Raw genomic sequence first — 15,334 nt, forward strand, 5'->3', positions numbered from 1 at the left:
AATGGGTTGAAAAGAGCTTTGGAATGTTCAGTTGGTGCTGATGTCTTTCTAGATGGGGGGCAGAACAGATGAGAGCTCCTCCCTCCAACCAAAATTAAACTAGAGAAGCCAAACAACAGAAATACAGATCTATAAATCTATATCTATGTATCATTCTCAGGGTAATTAGGCATAAACATGTAAATAATTCCATTGCAATTACTGTCAATGATAAATAGACATGTTAGTACTTATAAATACAGAACATGACACATCTAAAAAACTAAATATCAAGTATTTTAAAAGGAGTTTAATTCACTAATTTGAAAATGAGTTGGAAGAAAACATATAATCCCAACCCCCCATTATGCTATAATCAACTTTTTTTCCCCCATAATTATCATTATTCAGTTCTTAACTTCTGATCATTAAAAAAGCGCGGCCTTGGTCTGTTCACCTCTGGGTCAGAATCGGAACGTCATACAAAATGAACTTGTAATTAAAGCCGAGTCTCATGAAAACACTATAAATTAAAACAAAATAACACGAGGTTGTTATTTTAAGTTTTTATAGGTTTGAAAGACTGAGTTTTAGTTTTGAATTGTTTTCGTATGACGTTCGTATCGTGACCCGGAAGTGAACAGAACAAGGCCGCACTAGCATGTTAGCTGTGTTAGCTTGTGTTGAGACGACGGCGGTGCTTTGTTACGACGTTCGTGAGGTTTCTACAGAGATGTAGCGATACGTGGTTCGGTTCCGAACAATCCTCTTTAGCTAAAGTGTCGTAAATGAGTGAATGCGTGTTGAACGTAAAGACAACGTGGCTGTGATTGTGAGACTAGCAGATGATCGGAGCTGCTGCTGTTCAGAGGACTTTGGTGTTTGTTGGAGCTGAAGATCTTTTGCAGCTGCAGGAACCATGTCTTCACCTGCTCAGAAAGAGTCTGACAGAGAACAACTTTCTGCTGCTGAAGAAACCTTCAGACTCTGTGAAGGAACCATCGTCCAGAATGAGAATGAGGAGCTCTGTCATCAGCGCAGATTGCTGGATATCACCAAGAACCCGCAGCTTCAGCTCCACCACATAGGTATGTTCACTGTAGACAAACATCCATCAACGTCTTTGTTCTCCTCGTCTGAGCTGCTATCTGGATCCAGATTGTCCAATCAATGAGTTCTAGATCACTAGAGATGACACGCTAGCTTGTTGCGTATGTAAAGTAGGACGCCATATTGGAATGGTAGATGTCTGTTTACTGCTGTGCTACAAGTAAACAGATCTGGGAAAACAAGAATATGACTTTTCACAGTAAATGATTACTGTCAGCTGATAAATAAGAACTTCTAGAAAACATTTTAGGAAGATTTGAGTGAGTTTACCCAATAATGAACGTTTTGACTGATCTTGTCAATGGCAGCTTTAAACTATTTCTACGTTTTCTGGCAGGACCACCGATCTTTTGGTTTTATCGAGGATGACCGTCGTATTAGACCTCAGATCAGAGCAGAAGACCTGCTGGTTATCAGATTACTAAGCGCAGGAAAATAAACTAACCAGGACTTCCTTAATAGCGAAGAAGAAAGAGTCCACTGCCGAATCACCGTTAGGTAGGTGGACAGGGACATGTGGCGTAAGGAAAACTGTCTTTCCGGAGTCACGCGAATGCCGGAGTCCTTCTGATAGAGACCAGGTGAGATCCACTCATGGATCCATTTGTGTACAGTCTCTTCAGACAGGTGTCTTCCATGCAGCCTTTAAAGTCCCCTGTGGCAACAATATTTTTTATTTTCTTTAAATGTTCCCAGTGGGGTTTTGATTAGGACTGTGAAGTTTTCAACAAAAATCCACATCAAAAAATTTCTTAAAAAGCCATTTTTCCTGTTGATCTGAAGCCTGCCTTCCCAAGAATTCCTCTGTGTGGGCGTGCTGAGCTGTACCTTTTCCACCCAGACATGCTAGCGAGACACACACTTTGAAAAGTCCATGAAAAAATAAAAATAAAATATGACCATTCAGGCTGCATTGCAGCAGCAGCAGCACTAGCTGAGGGTTCATAACTGATTCCGTGCAACCACATACTGATTGTTGAATTCACTTCAACAAGAAATCTAATGAAATGAAATATCAGAATACACAGAGGGTCTAATTGCGCGTCAGTTTGTAAATGTGTGCAGCCAGTGGTGACGTTTTTAGATGCAGACGAAGGGTTACGTTTAGGAGAACGGTTCCGGTGTCCGGTTAAACCACCCGGTGGATCCTAAGCGGAGTTGCTATAAACAAAGCTGCTGCTGTTGCAGATTGCCGCTCCTCAGTGGGTTGGATCAAACGTGGACAGCATATTTGTGACAGCTAATGGTATTTTACTTTCAGTTTCTTTTTTAAAATGTGATGGCAACTTAACTCCCAGACCATGTGACCAGTGGCAGACCCACCTCCACCTCTAACTCTTCTTCACACCTCTAAAGTCCCACTTCAACTCTTTCTTTCTATTGGTAGACTGTTCCAGTGATCTTTTAATAGCGATTATGCAGTTTTTAGCCAAAATCTAAAAGCCTGTTATTTTTAGGAGATATTTTCTGCCACCCAGCAGGAACTCATTAGAAATTCACCTTTAGATTTTGGATGACTCTCTCCTACTGGCTTATAGCATCTCACGAGCCCAAGAAAACATTAGCGTAACAAAAATAAAAAAATAAAAACGATGAACAATATCAGAGCTGTGCAGCCGTACAGTTTAGATCCAGATAGCAGCTCAGATAAAGAAATGAAGACGTTCATGGATCTATTTGCAGGAGCCTCAAAAGTTTTCAGAGTAGGAGGCCTTCACTACCAAACAGAGTGCCAAGGAAACCCTCCCCCAGGAAAATTTAGACCATCAGAGCCTTCATATGTATTTTTCAGGTTTCTTTTGTATTTATGTTATATTTAACCAGCAGGTCTTAAAGGGTTACCAAACAGGGCAGTTGGAGGCTGACTCCATTCTTAAATTTCTTGATTTTAAAAATTCCAAAAAAGGGGCGGGGGTAGTGAGGCTAGACTGAGTGGTAGAGGTGTGGCTTAGATCTATGATTGACAGTCAGGTTAGCTTTATGTAATGTATGCTGAGTCTTCAACATGGAGAGTTGTTGGTCATCATGTTCAATTAAAAAACATAGAGAGTGGTACAGAGCAAAGTGATGCAAGTTTCTCCACAGAACTTTCTGTGGAGGTTGAGGATTTTACGCCTCCCCGCAACTCCCGAGGCCTGCACTCATGATCCAGAACTGAAATGTTCAGAGCCGCTGACTCAAAACCATTGATATATGTTACATTTCCAAGCTCAGTTCTATAGATTCTGGCATAAAGGCAAAATCTGTTCATTTGACAGCAGTATGAAACACTAGAAGGCGCAGTTCTTGTACTATTTACAGCTTAGTTTTTAGAGAAAATAAAATGTAAATCTACCACAACATCAATCATTTTCTAAGATTTAATTCGAGCCATGTTTTGTGAAAATCGGTTAAAAAGTGAGGGGGCCAGCCTGATTTTTGTAGCTGATGCCTGCACGTCTTATTGTGACAGATGTGTTCTGTGGCTAACAACCGATCATTACATAATCAAAGATGGGCGGGGCTTTTGTACTGGAGCACAGAGCATGATGACGTCAAACTTCTGGGACTTACACCAATTGACCAAACGCAAAATTCAACTGCAATAACCCGTTTCAACACAGGGTGTATTTGATAATATTTTCAGGAATTAAATAAGTTTATTATAATTTGTCAAAAATGTGGCAACAACCAACAGACAGCACCTTTAAAGCCCCATTTATAGAGAAAAAAGTGGATTTAGGGTTTAGTTACCCTTTAAAATCCGCTTTGTGAAAATATAGTCTGACATTAAAGCAGTCTGATTGTCACCAGCTTGTTAGTATAGCATCAGGATCTTGAGCTATGCCTGAACCCCCCCCGTAATCACTATAAAGTGCATTGACCATTTTCTTGTCTTGTCCAAATCTACTAATTTCAAAATCTATTGCACTCGTAATATCCTAGAAGTCTTAACGAAAAACTATCTTACATCTATGCTCACTAGACCACAAGCTGTTGCAGTCGAACAAAAAAAAAAAAACGTGTTTAAATGTAATATTTGAATGAAAATCCACATTTTCACCATCAACACAGTGGAGTCATAACTTCATAAAGTCATTTTTATTAGTTAGGGGTTAGGGAGGGAGTTCAGACACAACCATAGTTTAGTCCAGGGGTGTCAAACAGATGGTGTAATCCGGCCCGGTCATGAAGAGAAAAAAATATAGAGATTTTGGGTGTAAAAATAAGCATATTTTTAGTCCATTCCTGTGGTGAATTATTGTTCTTTAATGAAATGACCACAGTGTGCAATTCAGCCACTAGGGGGAGTAAAGGAAAAAGCAAGACACCTGACAAGCTTTGACAGAGAAACATTGTGTGAGGATTGTGGACTTTGGTTGGTTATGTTGTGGTTCTGGTCATGTTCTGTTCTGAATTGTCCCTCAGTCTCATCAGTTTCAGGTTTGTCAGGATTCATAGTTGTCTTCATTTTTGTTAATTACTCTCAGTCTATGGAAGTGTCTGGTTTCTAGTTGTTCCTTGTCAGGTCATCTGCTCTGATCTGTAACCATATTTGTTTCTCCATGGGTTTTTGTCATGTTTTGGTTAATTTATTAAATGTTTCTAGTTCCGGTCACCAAGCCCGGTGTCCTGGGTTTGGGTCGTCCACCTCCACTTCCTGACAGATTGTTTTTACGGTCTATGGTAACCAGTGCGGGAGGGGTTTTATCAGACACAGAGAAAGAAATAGTAAATTCTGACATCCCCTACTTTTCTTACTTTTTTTAAAAAACATTTTTAATTCTTTTTAAATACTATTTTTCATAACGCACCTTTGTTTCTATGGGCATCCTGAGTAGTTTTTCTAAATAGGTATTTCTTGATTTCAAATATGTATTTGATGTTTTGTCTTTATAAATAGAGTTCAGTGACCTAATATTTTGTTGCGTTATGTATTTGTGTGTTTTGAAGTACTTACTTTACTTAAAGAACTGTATATATATATATATATAATTAATGCTGAGCGATAAGAAAAAAAATGATAACACAATGTAAATTATTTTATATCACAATATATAACAAAGTATATTTTTAGTGATTAGAACAAGCTCTTGCTAGCTTTACTTTTGGAACAGGAAGACTGACACTGACACTTTATTTTGAAGATTTGTTTACTTCTTGTGGCCGTAGCGCCGTTCATTCTGCTTTGTTTTAGTTAATAAATGAAAATCCAACAATATTCTGTATTTCAGAGAAGTCAATGAATTTTACTATATGATCATTTACTAAACTCTACCATATTCATAAAGATTCATAAAGTCATGTGGACGTTGCAAATATTCATACTGGAATTTTTGAGAGAGTGCTCAGATACTTGTTTCAGCTCTGTTCCACAGCTTGATTTATCTCTTATTTATTGTAATCTCATATATTTATGATAGAAGGTTTGTTGTGTTAGCATCGGCGCGGGAATAGCCTCCCAGCTTGTTCACATATTGCCGTCATCTGCTCATCGTCGGACATCTTGAATCCAAAATGCCACCAAGACGTACCTCTCTTTAGCTGAAAGTGCTCCTTCTTGGTCCTCCTGCATCAGTGTATCTGTCTGTTTCTGCTCCAGGGAAACAACTTCAAGCCCATCGTTCTGCACTCGTGTTATGTAGCGGAAAACATGTTGTAAAACTTGCGTAAGTGCAAATCAAAGAATTTAAATCAGCTTTATGTCACAAAACCACGAGACCGAGTTTCTTTGTGAAGAATCTCTTAAATTTTCTTTTTTTCACTTAAATAACTTTTTTGTGTCCACACTGACGAGGCACACTGACTATTTATTGATATATTTGGCATAGTAATTAATCAAATTAGATTATAGACGATATTAAAGATAGAAGTGAACACTTTTCTATAGCCTACACGATATTTGTCGTCATATCGCCCAGCATTAATGTGTGTATATGTATACATTTATAAAATTATTGTTTTTAAATGTATGTTTTGAAGGCTTTTGTTTGTATTTTTCTTTTCTGTTGTTTTTTTTTTTCCATTAACCGATCCGGAAATTGATCTAAATTATGACTCTAAAACAGTAACACAATCTGAACCGTGAATTTTGTGGTCTGTTGCTCCCTTAGTGTCTCCAAATCAGATTGTCCAGCAGCTTTATTCTCCAGTTCTGTCTGGATCTTGTAATAAATCACTGCCTGTTGCCACTGCTTACACAGTCAACCCTACATGGACGTACAAGAAGAAAGTGGCATCGCGTGTTTGCTGGCGTGTCTCTTATTGCGGGTGCTCCTTATTCCTTGCATGTCGACAATAGAGGAGATTTGTTTACTTTCTGTGACAGTAGTGCTGTGTATTCGGCTTATTTTTGTTTATAAATTTAAAATCCAGCATCATTCTGGATTTTGGAGCAAAACATACAATGTGCCTGGATAATGTTTTTACTCCACTCTTTTATATGTATAAACATAGCAAATTAGTGATCTTTTAATGTTGGGAATATTTGTTCCTGGGGGGATCGATCCAAAATATTGATAGTATTGACCTCAAGTTGGTATTGGATCGATATTGACCTGTAAATATCAATATTTCTACTAATGTTTGAAACTTTTTGAGGGGGCTTTGATCACACGCAAGACGGCGTCAGAATCAATCCGTAGCCGGAGGCGGAAATCATAACTTTAGCTGGTTGCGTAAGCGAAATTTTCCTTAACTTTAGGAAAACCTTTCAAAAGATATTTTAAAACATTTTCAGAACTATCAGCTTTTTTACGCTTTTCAATGTGAATAGACTATAACTGTTTTTTTCTCCGTGAATCAGCTGATTGGAACAACAAAAGGCGTTTTTTTTCTCTGTGAATTTTAATTTTATTTATTTATTTTTTAATGTAATTATTTTTTTATGTGTTTTAATTGTATTTATTTATCAGCTCCGCCCCACCCTCTCTGCTGAGAGAGCAAGAGACTTGGGATGCTACATTTTTAATGGCGAACTAGCTTCAATTTTTCCTCCCTCCTCTGACTAATTTATAATTTATTCAACATGTAGCCTGCATAGTTTTATTCAGAACCACATTTTAGTCTCTAGGTAAGACTTCCGTACTTTAGTCGGTAATTTTTTGAGGGGCCTCTGGTGACACACGAGACAGGGTCAGAATCAATCCGTAGCCGCAAGCGGAAATCTTAACGTAAGTGGAAATTTCCTAAACTTTAGAATACCCTTTCAAAAAGATATTTTAAAATATTTTCAGAAGTATCAGCTTTTACGCTTTTGAATGTGAATAGACTATAACTGTTTTTTTCTCCGTGAATCAGTTGTTTGGAGCATCAAAATGCTGTTTTGTCTCTGTGACAGTGCCACAGAGAAAAAAAAATGGAAAAGGGGTCAGTAAAAATATGAAAAAGGTCGAAAGCCTTTTTTTTCTTTCAAACTTTATTTATTCATATACAAAACAAGTTAGGGTAAGCAAACATTTGAAATGAGCTGACAAAAACAAAAATGGCAGAGTGTACAAAAATAAGAATGGCAGGGAAAAAAATGGTTAAGGGCAAGGCAAGATACTATTTAAAATGGCAATAGTTTTGATATATTTTGGTAAATTACTGAAGTTTTCTTGTTTTTGTTTGAAATGCACTTAAAGTAGTCAGAAAAATAGTTTTAAATATAATTAACAAAGGGCAAGTGCTTTTCTATTTACATAAATGAAAGAAATGTTTGCCCAAAATAATAAGATTAACAAGATGAGAAACCTCCCGCTCGGGATTTTCCATAAAGTAGAGAACAGCAGATAAAGAAAAAGAAGGAATTTTAAACACTATGAGTTACAACCAATTATGAATATCAGTCCAGAAGTTTTCTGTGTGTTTGCAACGATAAAAAAAATGTTATAATGTTTCAGATTAACAGAAAATACATGGTTCAGACTGAAATTTGAATCTTTACTGTAAAAAAATCTCCAACAGGGTAGAAATTATTTTAAAATGTGTTTATTTCAATTTGGGCGCAAGTGGACATTTTATGTATAAAGAAAAGGATTTATCCATAAGAGTGGTTTCTAGGTGATGTCTATTATTTTTTATCAAAGTGGTAAAACGTTTTTTGCTCACAGGTTAGTTATCAAATTATTGTTACATTTTTTATCTTTTATGGGGTTATCATTAATTTTCAATGTTTGGAAGTTTGGTTTAATTTCATCATATTGTAGTATATTGTGAATGAGATAGTAGAGGAAAGGGAATTGCTTTAAATACTTTGTCATAATAGTTACTTGAAACCTTAATTTTGTGTTTGGTCACAAACTCATTATAAGATAACATCGTTCCATCAGTATGCATCAAGTCGTAAACAAAAACGCACCATTATCATACCAATCAGATATAAACAGGGATTTCTTGTTTACAGCTATAAACAGTATTATGTGGGGAGAAGTTGTGAGTAAAAACCATTTTCCCAAACTGTAACTCTTGTTTGTAAAAGTTTGACAGTTTCATTGGTATTTTTGACATATCATAATCACATTTCAATAAGAACTCTAGTCCTCGGAGCTTCTCAAAAAGTTTGTTGGGGATATGACACCACATAGATTGAGGGTTTGAGATGGAATCTTTTAACCAATTTAATCTAAACGCTGCAATTTAAGATTCAATATCTAAAGCTTTTAAGCCACCATTTTTATAATCTCTGACTAATTGTGATTTTTGTAAATGTAGCACTTTGTGATTAAGAACTTCTGTTCGGGTTGGATTGGGCTAAGGCGTCTTCAGAAGACCCACTAGACCGTCTGCTGGAGTTGAGGGCAGTAATCACAAACACAGGTTTGCTGGTACCAATAGGTTTATATAATGAAGTCAAGACAAACAGAAAATCGTCACAAAGAAAAAAAAAGGGGCTCATTCAGTTCATTGACTCTGAATTGGAGTTCCGTAGATGATGTGTGATCCACTGGGTGTTGGAAAATGCAGTTACTTTGTCTCAGTCAATTGCAAGTGAAGGGTTGACCAATGTTGATCAGTGTCCAGGGCCTGTTAGGCATGCCTTGACATCTTTTAGACTCCTCTCCGTCTGTGCTCCTCTCCGGGCACCTGGCCTGCATCGGAACATACCATAACTCAAAGCAACTCAGAAAATACAATGTGCACGACAATAAACAATGAAACAAAGCTTTAGGTGACGCTAATGCTAGCCCGCTAGCATTAACATCACCTGGTAACTCACCAGTTCCCTGTAAGATCGGTGGGATCAAACCAACAAAAATCGTCCATGAGTTACCTTTCAGCTCTAACTGATTCGACAAAACAATTGATGCTTCAAAAAAAGGACAAATCAAAAATTACACGTGTTCTACCTGTAGGCTGTAGGCTCCGGCATCCACCCACTTGGATATTTCTGGTGGAAGCTGGGTCAGCCCATATATACAAAGTCACATGGTCTGATGGACCAGGTGATTGGTCCACGTTTACCAAAACAATCAGACAATCAGATGGAGGGAATGCTGGCGTGTGTTACATAAACAGTGTGTTGTTTTATTTTCCCAAATAAACTTGAAGAGGGCCAGAGTGATGGCACAATGGTCAGTGAGAGGAGAGTAGGAAATGTTACAGTTCAAGGTTAAGGATATTAGATTACTTGTTATTAACCAATAGTCTATTCTTGAGCGTTGAGAGAGTACAGAGTTATTCCAGGTGTATTGAAGGTCTTGTGGATTTCTTTTACGCCAAATATTGATAAGTTCGAGAGAGGAAGAAAATTCAGAAATCATTTTATTGAAACGATAAGTTATATTTAATTGGATATCTGTCCTGGTTTTCATCTGGTACTACATTGATTTCACCTGCAACAACAACCATGTCAGTTGAATACACACGTTTCCAGTTGATTATCACGTTTTATGTTTGTAACTAATCTCTGGTTTTTGGTCCTATTATTAACACTCGTGCCCTCTTATGGAGTCCAGATGACTCCACCCTTGTTAGCCCCTCTGATCAGTGTAGGGACTCATGACAATTACCTGGTACAGGTGTGTTCAGCCAATAAGAACATGCCAGAGCAGGGTGGCTCTCGAGGACCAGAGTTTTCTTCTCCTGCACTAGGTGGTACCATAGGGTGGTACTCATGGTCTTTGCTAATTTGAAATTGTCTCAAAGTTCAAAAATACATTGAAAACAGTGAGAAACAAATCTCTATCAAGCTGGAACAGGTCAGATTTCTTTAGCTGGCATTTTCTCAAGCTTTGACTGAACTTCTCACATGGAAAGATGTGTTTTTTCCAGATAAAGCATCGGAGTCCAGAAAAGTTTAACCACTTATTCTGCCATCTTGGCGACCCCTGTCGAAAGCTTAAATCGATATTTTTGTTGCGGCCGGCTCCAGCTTCTGGCTATTAATTTTCGGGGGCCGTATTTTTCCTCTGTAGCCAGATTCTCTTGAACTTTTCTGTATCTGTTAAAAAAAACAGCTGTCTCACCACTCTCATCGGCCCTGTGAGATCTCAGCAGCAGAGAACGACCATGACGGCGACCTGCATTGTTCACCCCTCCCCCTCAGCCGTGAAAACTTTTCCGTTTTTATCTGTGTTGATTTTTACTGTTTTTGAATGCTTGATATTGAAAATAAAGGCCTTATGAAAATGTGTAGATAAAAAAAGTAGAAAACTGAAAATAGTTGGATACAAAATGTTAAATTCTGTTGTGTCAAACAAAACATGTTAGATATTGGTAATGTTTAAATTTGAGTGGTCTATAGATGGCTATGTCGTGGAAAAATTGCCCCCAAATTCAAGAGGTTGAGATCCCTTATATGTGTAAATAAATCCTGTAAAATACAAATTTGACGCAGTCTGTTGGTAAATTACCTGCACTACAGTATTAAAGTAAAGGATTGTATGTATCATCTGTCATCATTGATCTATATTAATTTACTGGACAAAACAGGTGTTGTCAACCCACATAGGAAATGCCTTATAACCTCTGGCCCTTGTGAAATCAGGCCAGAGTCTTCTCCGTCACTTCCTGATAGTCAGCTACCATACATACTGAATCCCCTCGACAGTGATTGATCAGTCTGAGTCTAATTTTTAGAAGAAATACTGTCGCCAATCAGGAGTGAGCTTGTTCAAAGTCCACACCCCTTCAACTGAAAGCAGATTCGTGAGAATCTGTCAATCAAGTGTTGGAGGTGGATCCAGCAGCCACCACATGCTTTTACTGAGAGATCTGATTGGTCAGTTTATAACTTGAATAACTCGCATTAAAGAAAATATATCTGTAAAAATATTAGGATTATAAAGAAGATGTTTATAAAGAAAATTTATCGGAGCCGGAATGATTATTCTGACTAATAAAATGACTGTGTAATAACTGTCTATTTCGCTTGGAAGCAGCTACTAGATAAAGTGTAACAATCACATGGTGTATCTAAACGTAACAAAAATGTTTTTCCAGAAAGCCACACACAACCATATTTTAACAGTCCCTTTCTGTAATCTTCTCAAAGAAAAGAAATCTAAAAAAAACGCACAATCCAAAAATTAAACCACTAAATATGGAATCCTCTCCTGTCGTGGTTCTTCTGAGATGCTGGAGAGGTGCAGCTCCTCTCAGAAGGATCTTCTAAGCTGTCGAAATCTTTCAGCTCCCAACAGACTCTTTAGGCTATTTTGTTGTTTTATTTAACTTATTATCAATAACTCTATAAAAATGTTTTTATACACAAAGTGTAAAACATGTCAAAGATCGTATTTTCCTTCCACATAAATGTAAAAAATAAATAATAAAAAAAAACAATCATTTACTATTCAACTTTTAATGTGAAACAACACAAAACGAAGCAACCACAACCCAAAGCACTAATTTATTTGTGCAAAACAAAAATAATAAAAATTAATAAAATGTGTAATCTAGGGTGTAACGGATCACAAAACTCACTGTTCGGATCAGGCCACAGAAATTATGAAAGCGGCGGCCTACTTTCGCGAGGAGAGGAAGTAATGCATTGCCAATGGGGGACCTCATTGCTCGCTCAGTCCATTATTTTTACAGTCAATGATTAAAACATAAAATGTTGTCTACTTTATGTGATGTAGTAAAATGAACTATCTCAAATTAATTTAGCTTCTACTTAAAGACAAAACATCAGTTGTGTTTTTAAGAATGAAATATGAAATTCTTGGGTAAACAGGTTAAGAGTTTCTTTGATTGGGTGTTTGACCAACTGAATACTAAAAAACCAAAATCAGCATTAACTTTGAATGTATCTAAGGAGTAACATTTTTCCTAATGAAATTTTAAACTCTGGAATTTCTCTCTGAATTGTTTTAAATTTGTATTGCTGTTTGACAAAACATAGCCATTTAAAAGAAGTCTCCTTCTTGTGTTTGTGTCTCTGCAGTTCTCACCCAGGATTATGTGACTGAAGGTGATCTCTGCAACCAGCAGAGGAACTTCAGAGAGGAACAAGAAGAACCAGAGCCACCACTGATTAAAGTGGAACAGGAAGAACCAGACCCTCTACAGATTAAAGAGGAACAGGAAGAACCAGAACCTCTACAAATTAAAGAGGAACAGGAAGAACCAGAACCACTACGGATGAAAGAGGAGCAAGAAGAACAAAAACTATCGCAGATTAAAGAGGAACAGGAAGAACCAGAATCTTTACAGGTTAAGGAGGAACCAGAACCTCTACAGATTAAAGAGGAAAAAGAGGAGCACTTCATCAGTCTTGATGAAGAGTGGTTTGATCAGAAGGAGACTGAAACCTTGATGGAGATTCCTACTTTTGAGGAACATGACAACAGTGAAGCAGATCTAAACAATCAGAGCCAGGATGATAGTCAGGATGAAACTTCAACTACAGATGAAGAGATAGAACCACAGAGCAGTTTTGGTAAATCAACAAGTCTTAAATCAAAGAAGAAGAAAAAACATGCAGGAGAGAAGCATTTTCCTTGTAAAGAATGTGGCAAAATTTTTAGTCGTATAGCTGACCTTAACAGACACATAAGAATCCACACAGGAGAAAAGCCCTTTTCTTGTAAAGAATGTGATAAAAGTTTTAGTGACGTGTATTGTCTCAAAAAACACACAAAAATCCACACAGGAGAAAAGCCTTTTACTTGTAAAGAATGTGAAAGGAGTTTTAGTGATATTTCTAATCTAAAAAAACACATGAGAATTCATACAGGAGAGAAGCCTTTTTCGTGTAAAGAATGTGACGCAAGTTTCAGTCAAACATCTAATCTCAAATTACACATGAGAACTCATACAGGAGAGAAGCCTTTTTCTTGTAAAGAATGTGATAGAAGATTTAGTCAAATATCTAATCTCAAATTACACATGAGAACTCACACTGGAGAAAAGCCTTTTTCTTGTGAACAATGTGATAAAAGTTTTCGTTGTATATCTTATCTCAATTCACACATGAGAGTTCACACAGGAGAGAAGCCCTTTTCTTGTAAAGAATGTGACAAAAGTTTTGGAAAAATGTCTAATCTCAATTCACACATGAGAATTCACACAGGTGAGAAGCCCTTTGTTTGTCAAGAATGCCTTGTATGTTTTAGTTGTATATCTTATCTCAAAAAACATATGAGAACTCACACAGGAGAGAAGCTTTTTTTATGTAAAGAATGTGGCAAAGGCTTTGATCAAGCATCTTGCCTCAAAGCACACATGATAACTCACACAGGAGAGAACATTTTTTTATGTAAAGAATGTGGCAAAAGTTTTGATCAAATATCTTACCTCAAAGCACACATGATAACTCACACAGGAGACAAGCCCTTTACCTGTAAAGAATGTAACAAAGGTTTTGGTGAAATAAAAAATCTCAAAAGACACATGGAAATTCATACAAGAGGGAAACCTTATTCTTGTAAAGAATGCAATAGACGTTTTAGTCAGATGTGTAATCTCAAAAATCACATGACCACTCATACAGGAGAGAAGCCTTTTTCGTGTAAAGAATGCGACAAAAGTTTTAGTCGAAAAGACAATCTCGAATCACACATGAGAACTCATACTGGAGAGAGGCCTTTTCCTTGTAAAGATTGTGATAAACGTTTTAGCCATATATCTGATCTCAAAAGACATATGAAAACTCACACAGGAGAGAAGCCTTTTTTGTGTAATGTATGTGATAAAAGTTTTACTCTTATGTCTAATCTCAAAAAACACATGAGCTCTCACATAGAAGAGGAGCCCCTCTTCTCTTAAAGAATGTGACCAAAGTTTTGAGTAAATATCTGGTCTAAATTCACACATGAGAACTCACAAGAGATACATACATACATGAAATACATGAAACTTTTACGTAAAAGAAGCAGGAAACTTTTACAGAGAACTTCTGTAGTAAAATACATTAAGGCTTTACATAAGAAGAGGGAAATATTGTACAAAAAAGTAGAATTTTCTTTTATTAATAGATAAACTATTTTTTTTTTTACAGAACTTGAGCCTATGGCTTGAAAATGTGTTTTTATTTTGATCATTTAATCTTATCTGGGGGAAAAAATGTGTTTAAAATATCATGGAAAATGTGTTGGTGTATAAACTCCTGGGATTCCAGCCCAATCTATAGAAATTTGCAAAGGTTTATCCAAGTTGTTAAATGGTCTTAGTCTGAGTCAGTCAGTAGGATAGATTTCGATTCACCTGCTGCCCTTTACTGAAAACATTTGTGGAGATTAAAATTTGTATTTTCAGCAGGACTTTACAATTTCCCACACTTGTGAAGGCACCCAAATCTATTTCAGCGACTATGATGTTACTGCGTTTGATCAACCACCAAAGTCCTCTGATCTGAACCAAATGAGACACCAGACCCAATGATGAAGATGACCCAAGGTCAGCAGTAGACAGACTCTGAGCTTTCATTCCATGTACACAGAGTTACAGACTGATGGCCTCCATACCACATTGATGGATTCAATGAAAAGAAGGAATAAGTGATTATTGAATGCAGAGAAAAGAACAGTTTTCTGTAGTTTGGTGTGTCTTTAAAAAAGAGCCAGTTCTCTAAGAAAACCTGGAATGCCCATCGCTAGCCCCGCCCCCTCCAGTCAGAATCTTTGCAATTGTGGAAGAGAAAGAAACTGCTGGAGGCATTAAATGGTTCTGTGTGCTTTAGAAAGACTTAGTTCCAGATTGAACACAGATGTAGGTGTAACAGTTGTTTCCACATCTCTCTGATCGGTGGTATAGACCAGTGTTTTTCAACCTTTTTTGAGCCAAGGTACACTTTATCCATGAAAAAAATCCCGCGGCACACTAGCATCAAAAAGGTAAA

At 37.0% G+C, this 15,334-nt stretch overlaps 1 protein-coding gene across 1 annotated transcript; it reads left to right on the forward strand.

The window, feature by feature from the left end:
• The first annotated feature begins 626 nt into the window (after positions 1-626).
• Positions 627-15,310, forward strand: LOC112157959 (gastrula zinc finger protein XlCGF57.1-like). Its single transcript, XM_024291083.2, has 2 exons — positions 627-1,067; positions 12,440-15,310. Exons 1-2 carry the CDS (start codon positions 899-901, stop codon positions 14,260-14,262), a joined length of 1,992 nt encoding a protein of 663 aa, XP_024146851.1. The 5' UTR covers positions 627-898; the 3' UTR covers positions 14,263-15,310.
• Positions 15,311-15,334: the final 24 nt, after the last annotated feature.

The sequence above is a fragment of the Oryzias melastigma genome, linkage group LG24 (genome assembly GCF_002922805.2).
Source record: "Oryzias melastigma strain HK-1 linkage group LG24, ASM292280v2, whole genome shotgun sequence".
In the NCBI taxonomy this organism is placed as follows: Eukaryota; Metazoa; Chordata; class Actinopteri; order Beloniformes; family Adrianichthyidae; genus Oryzias; species Oryzias melastigma.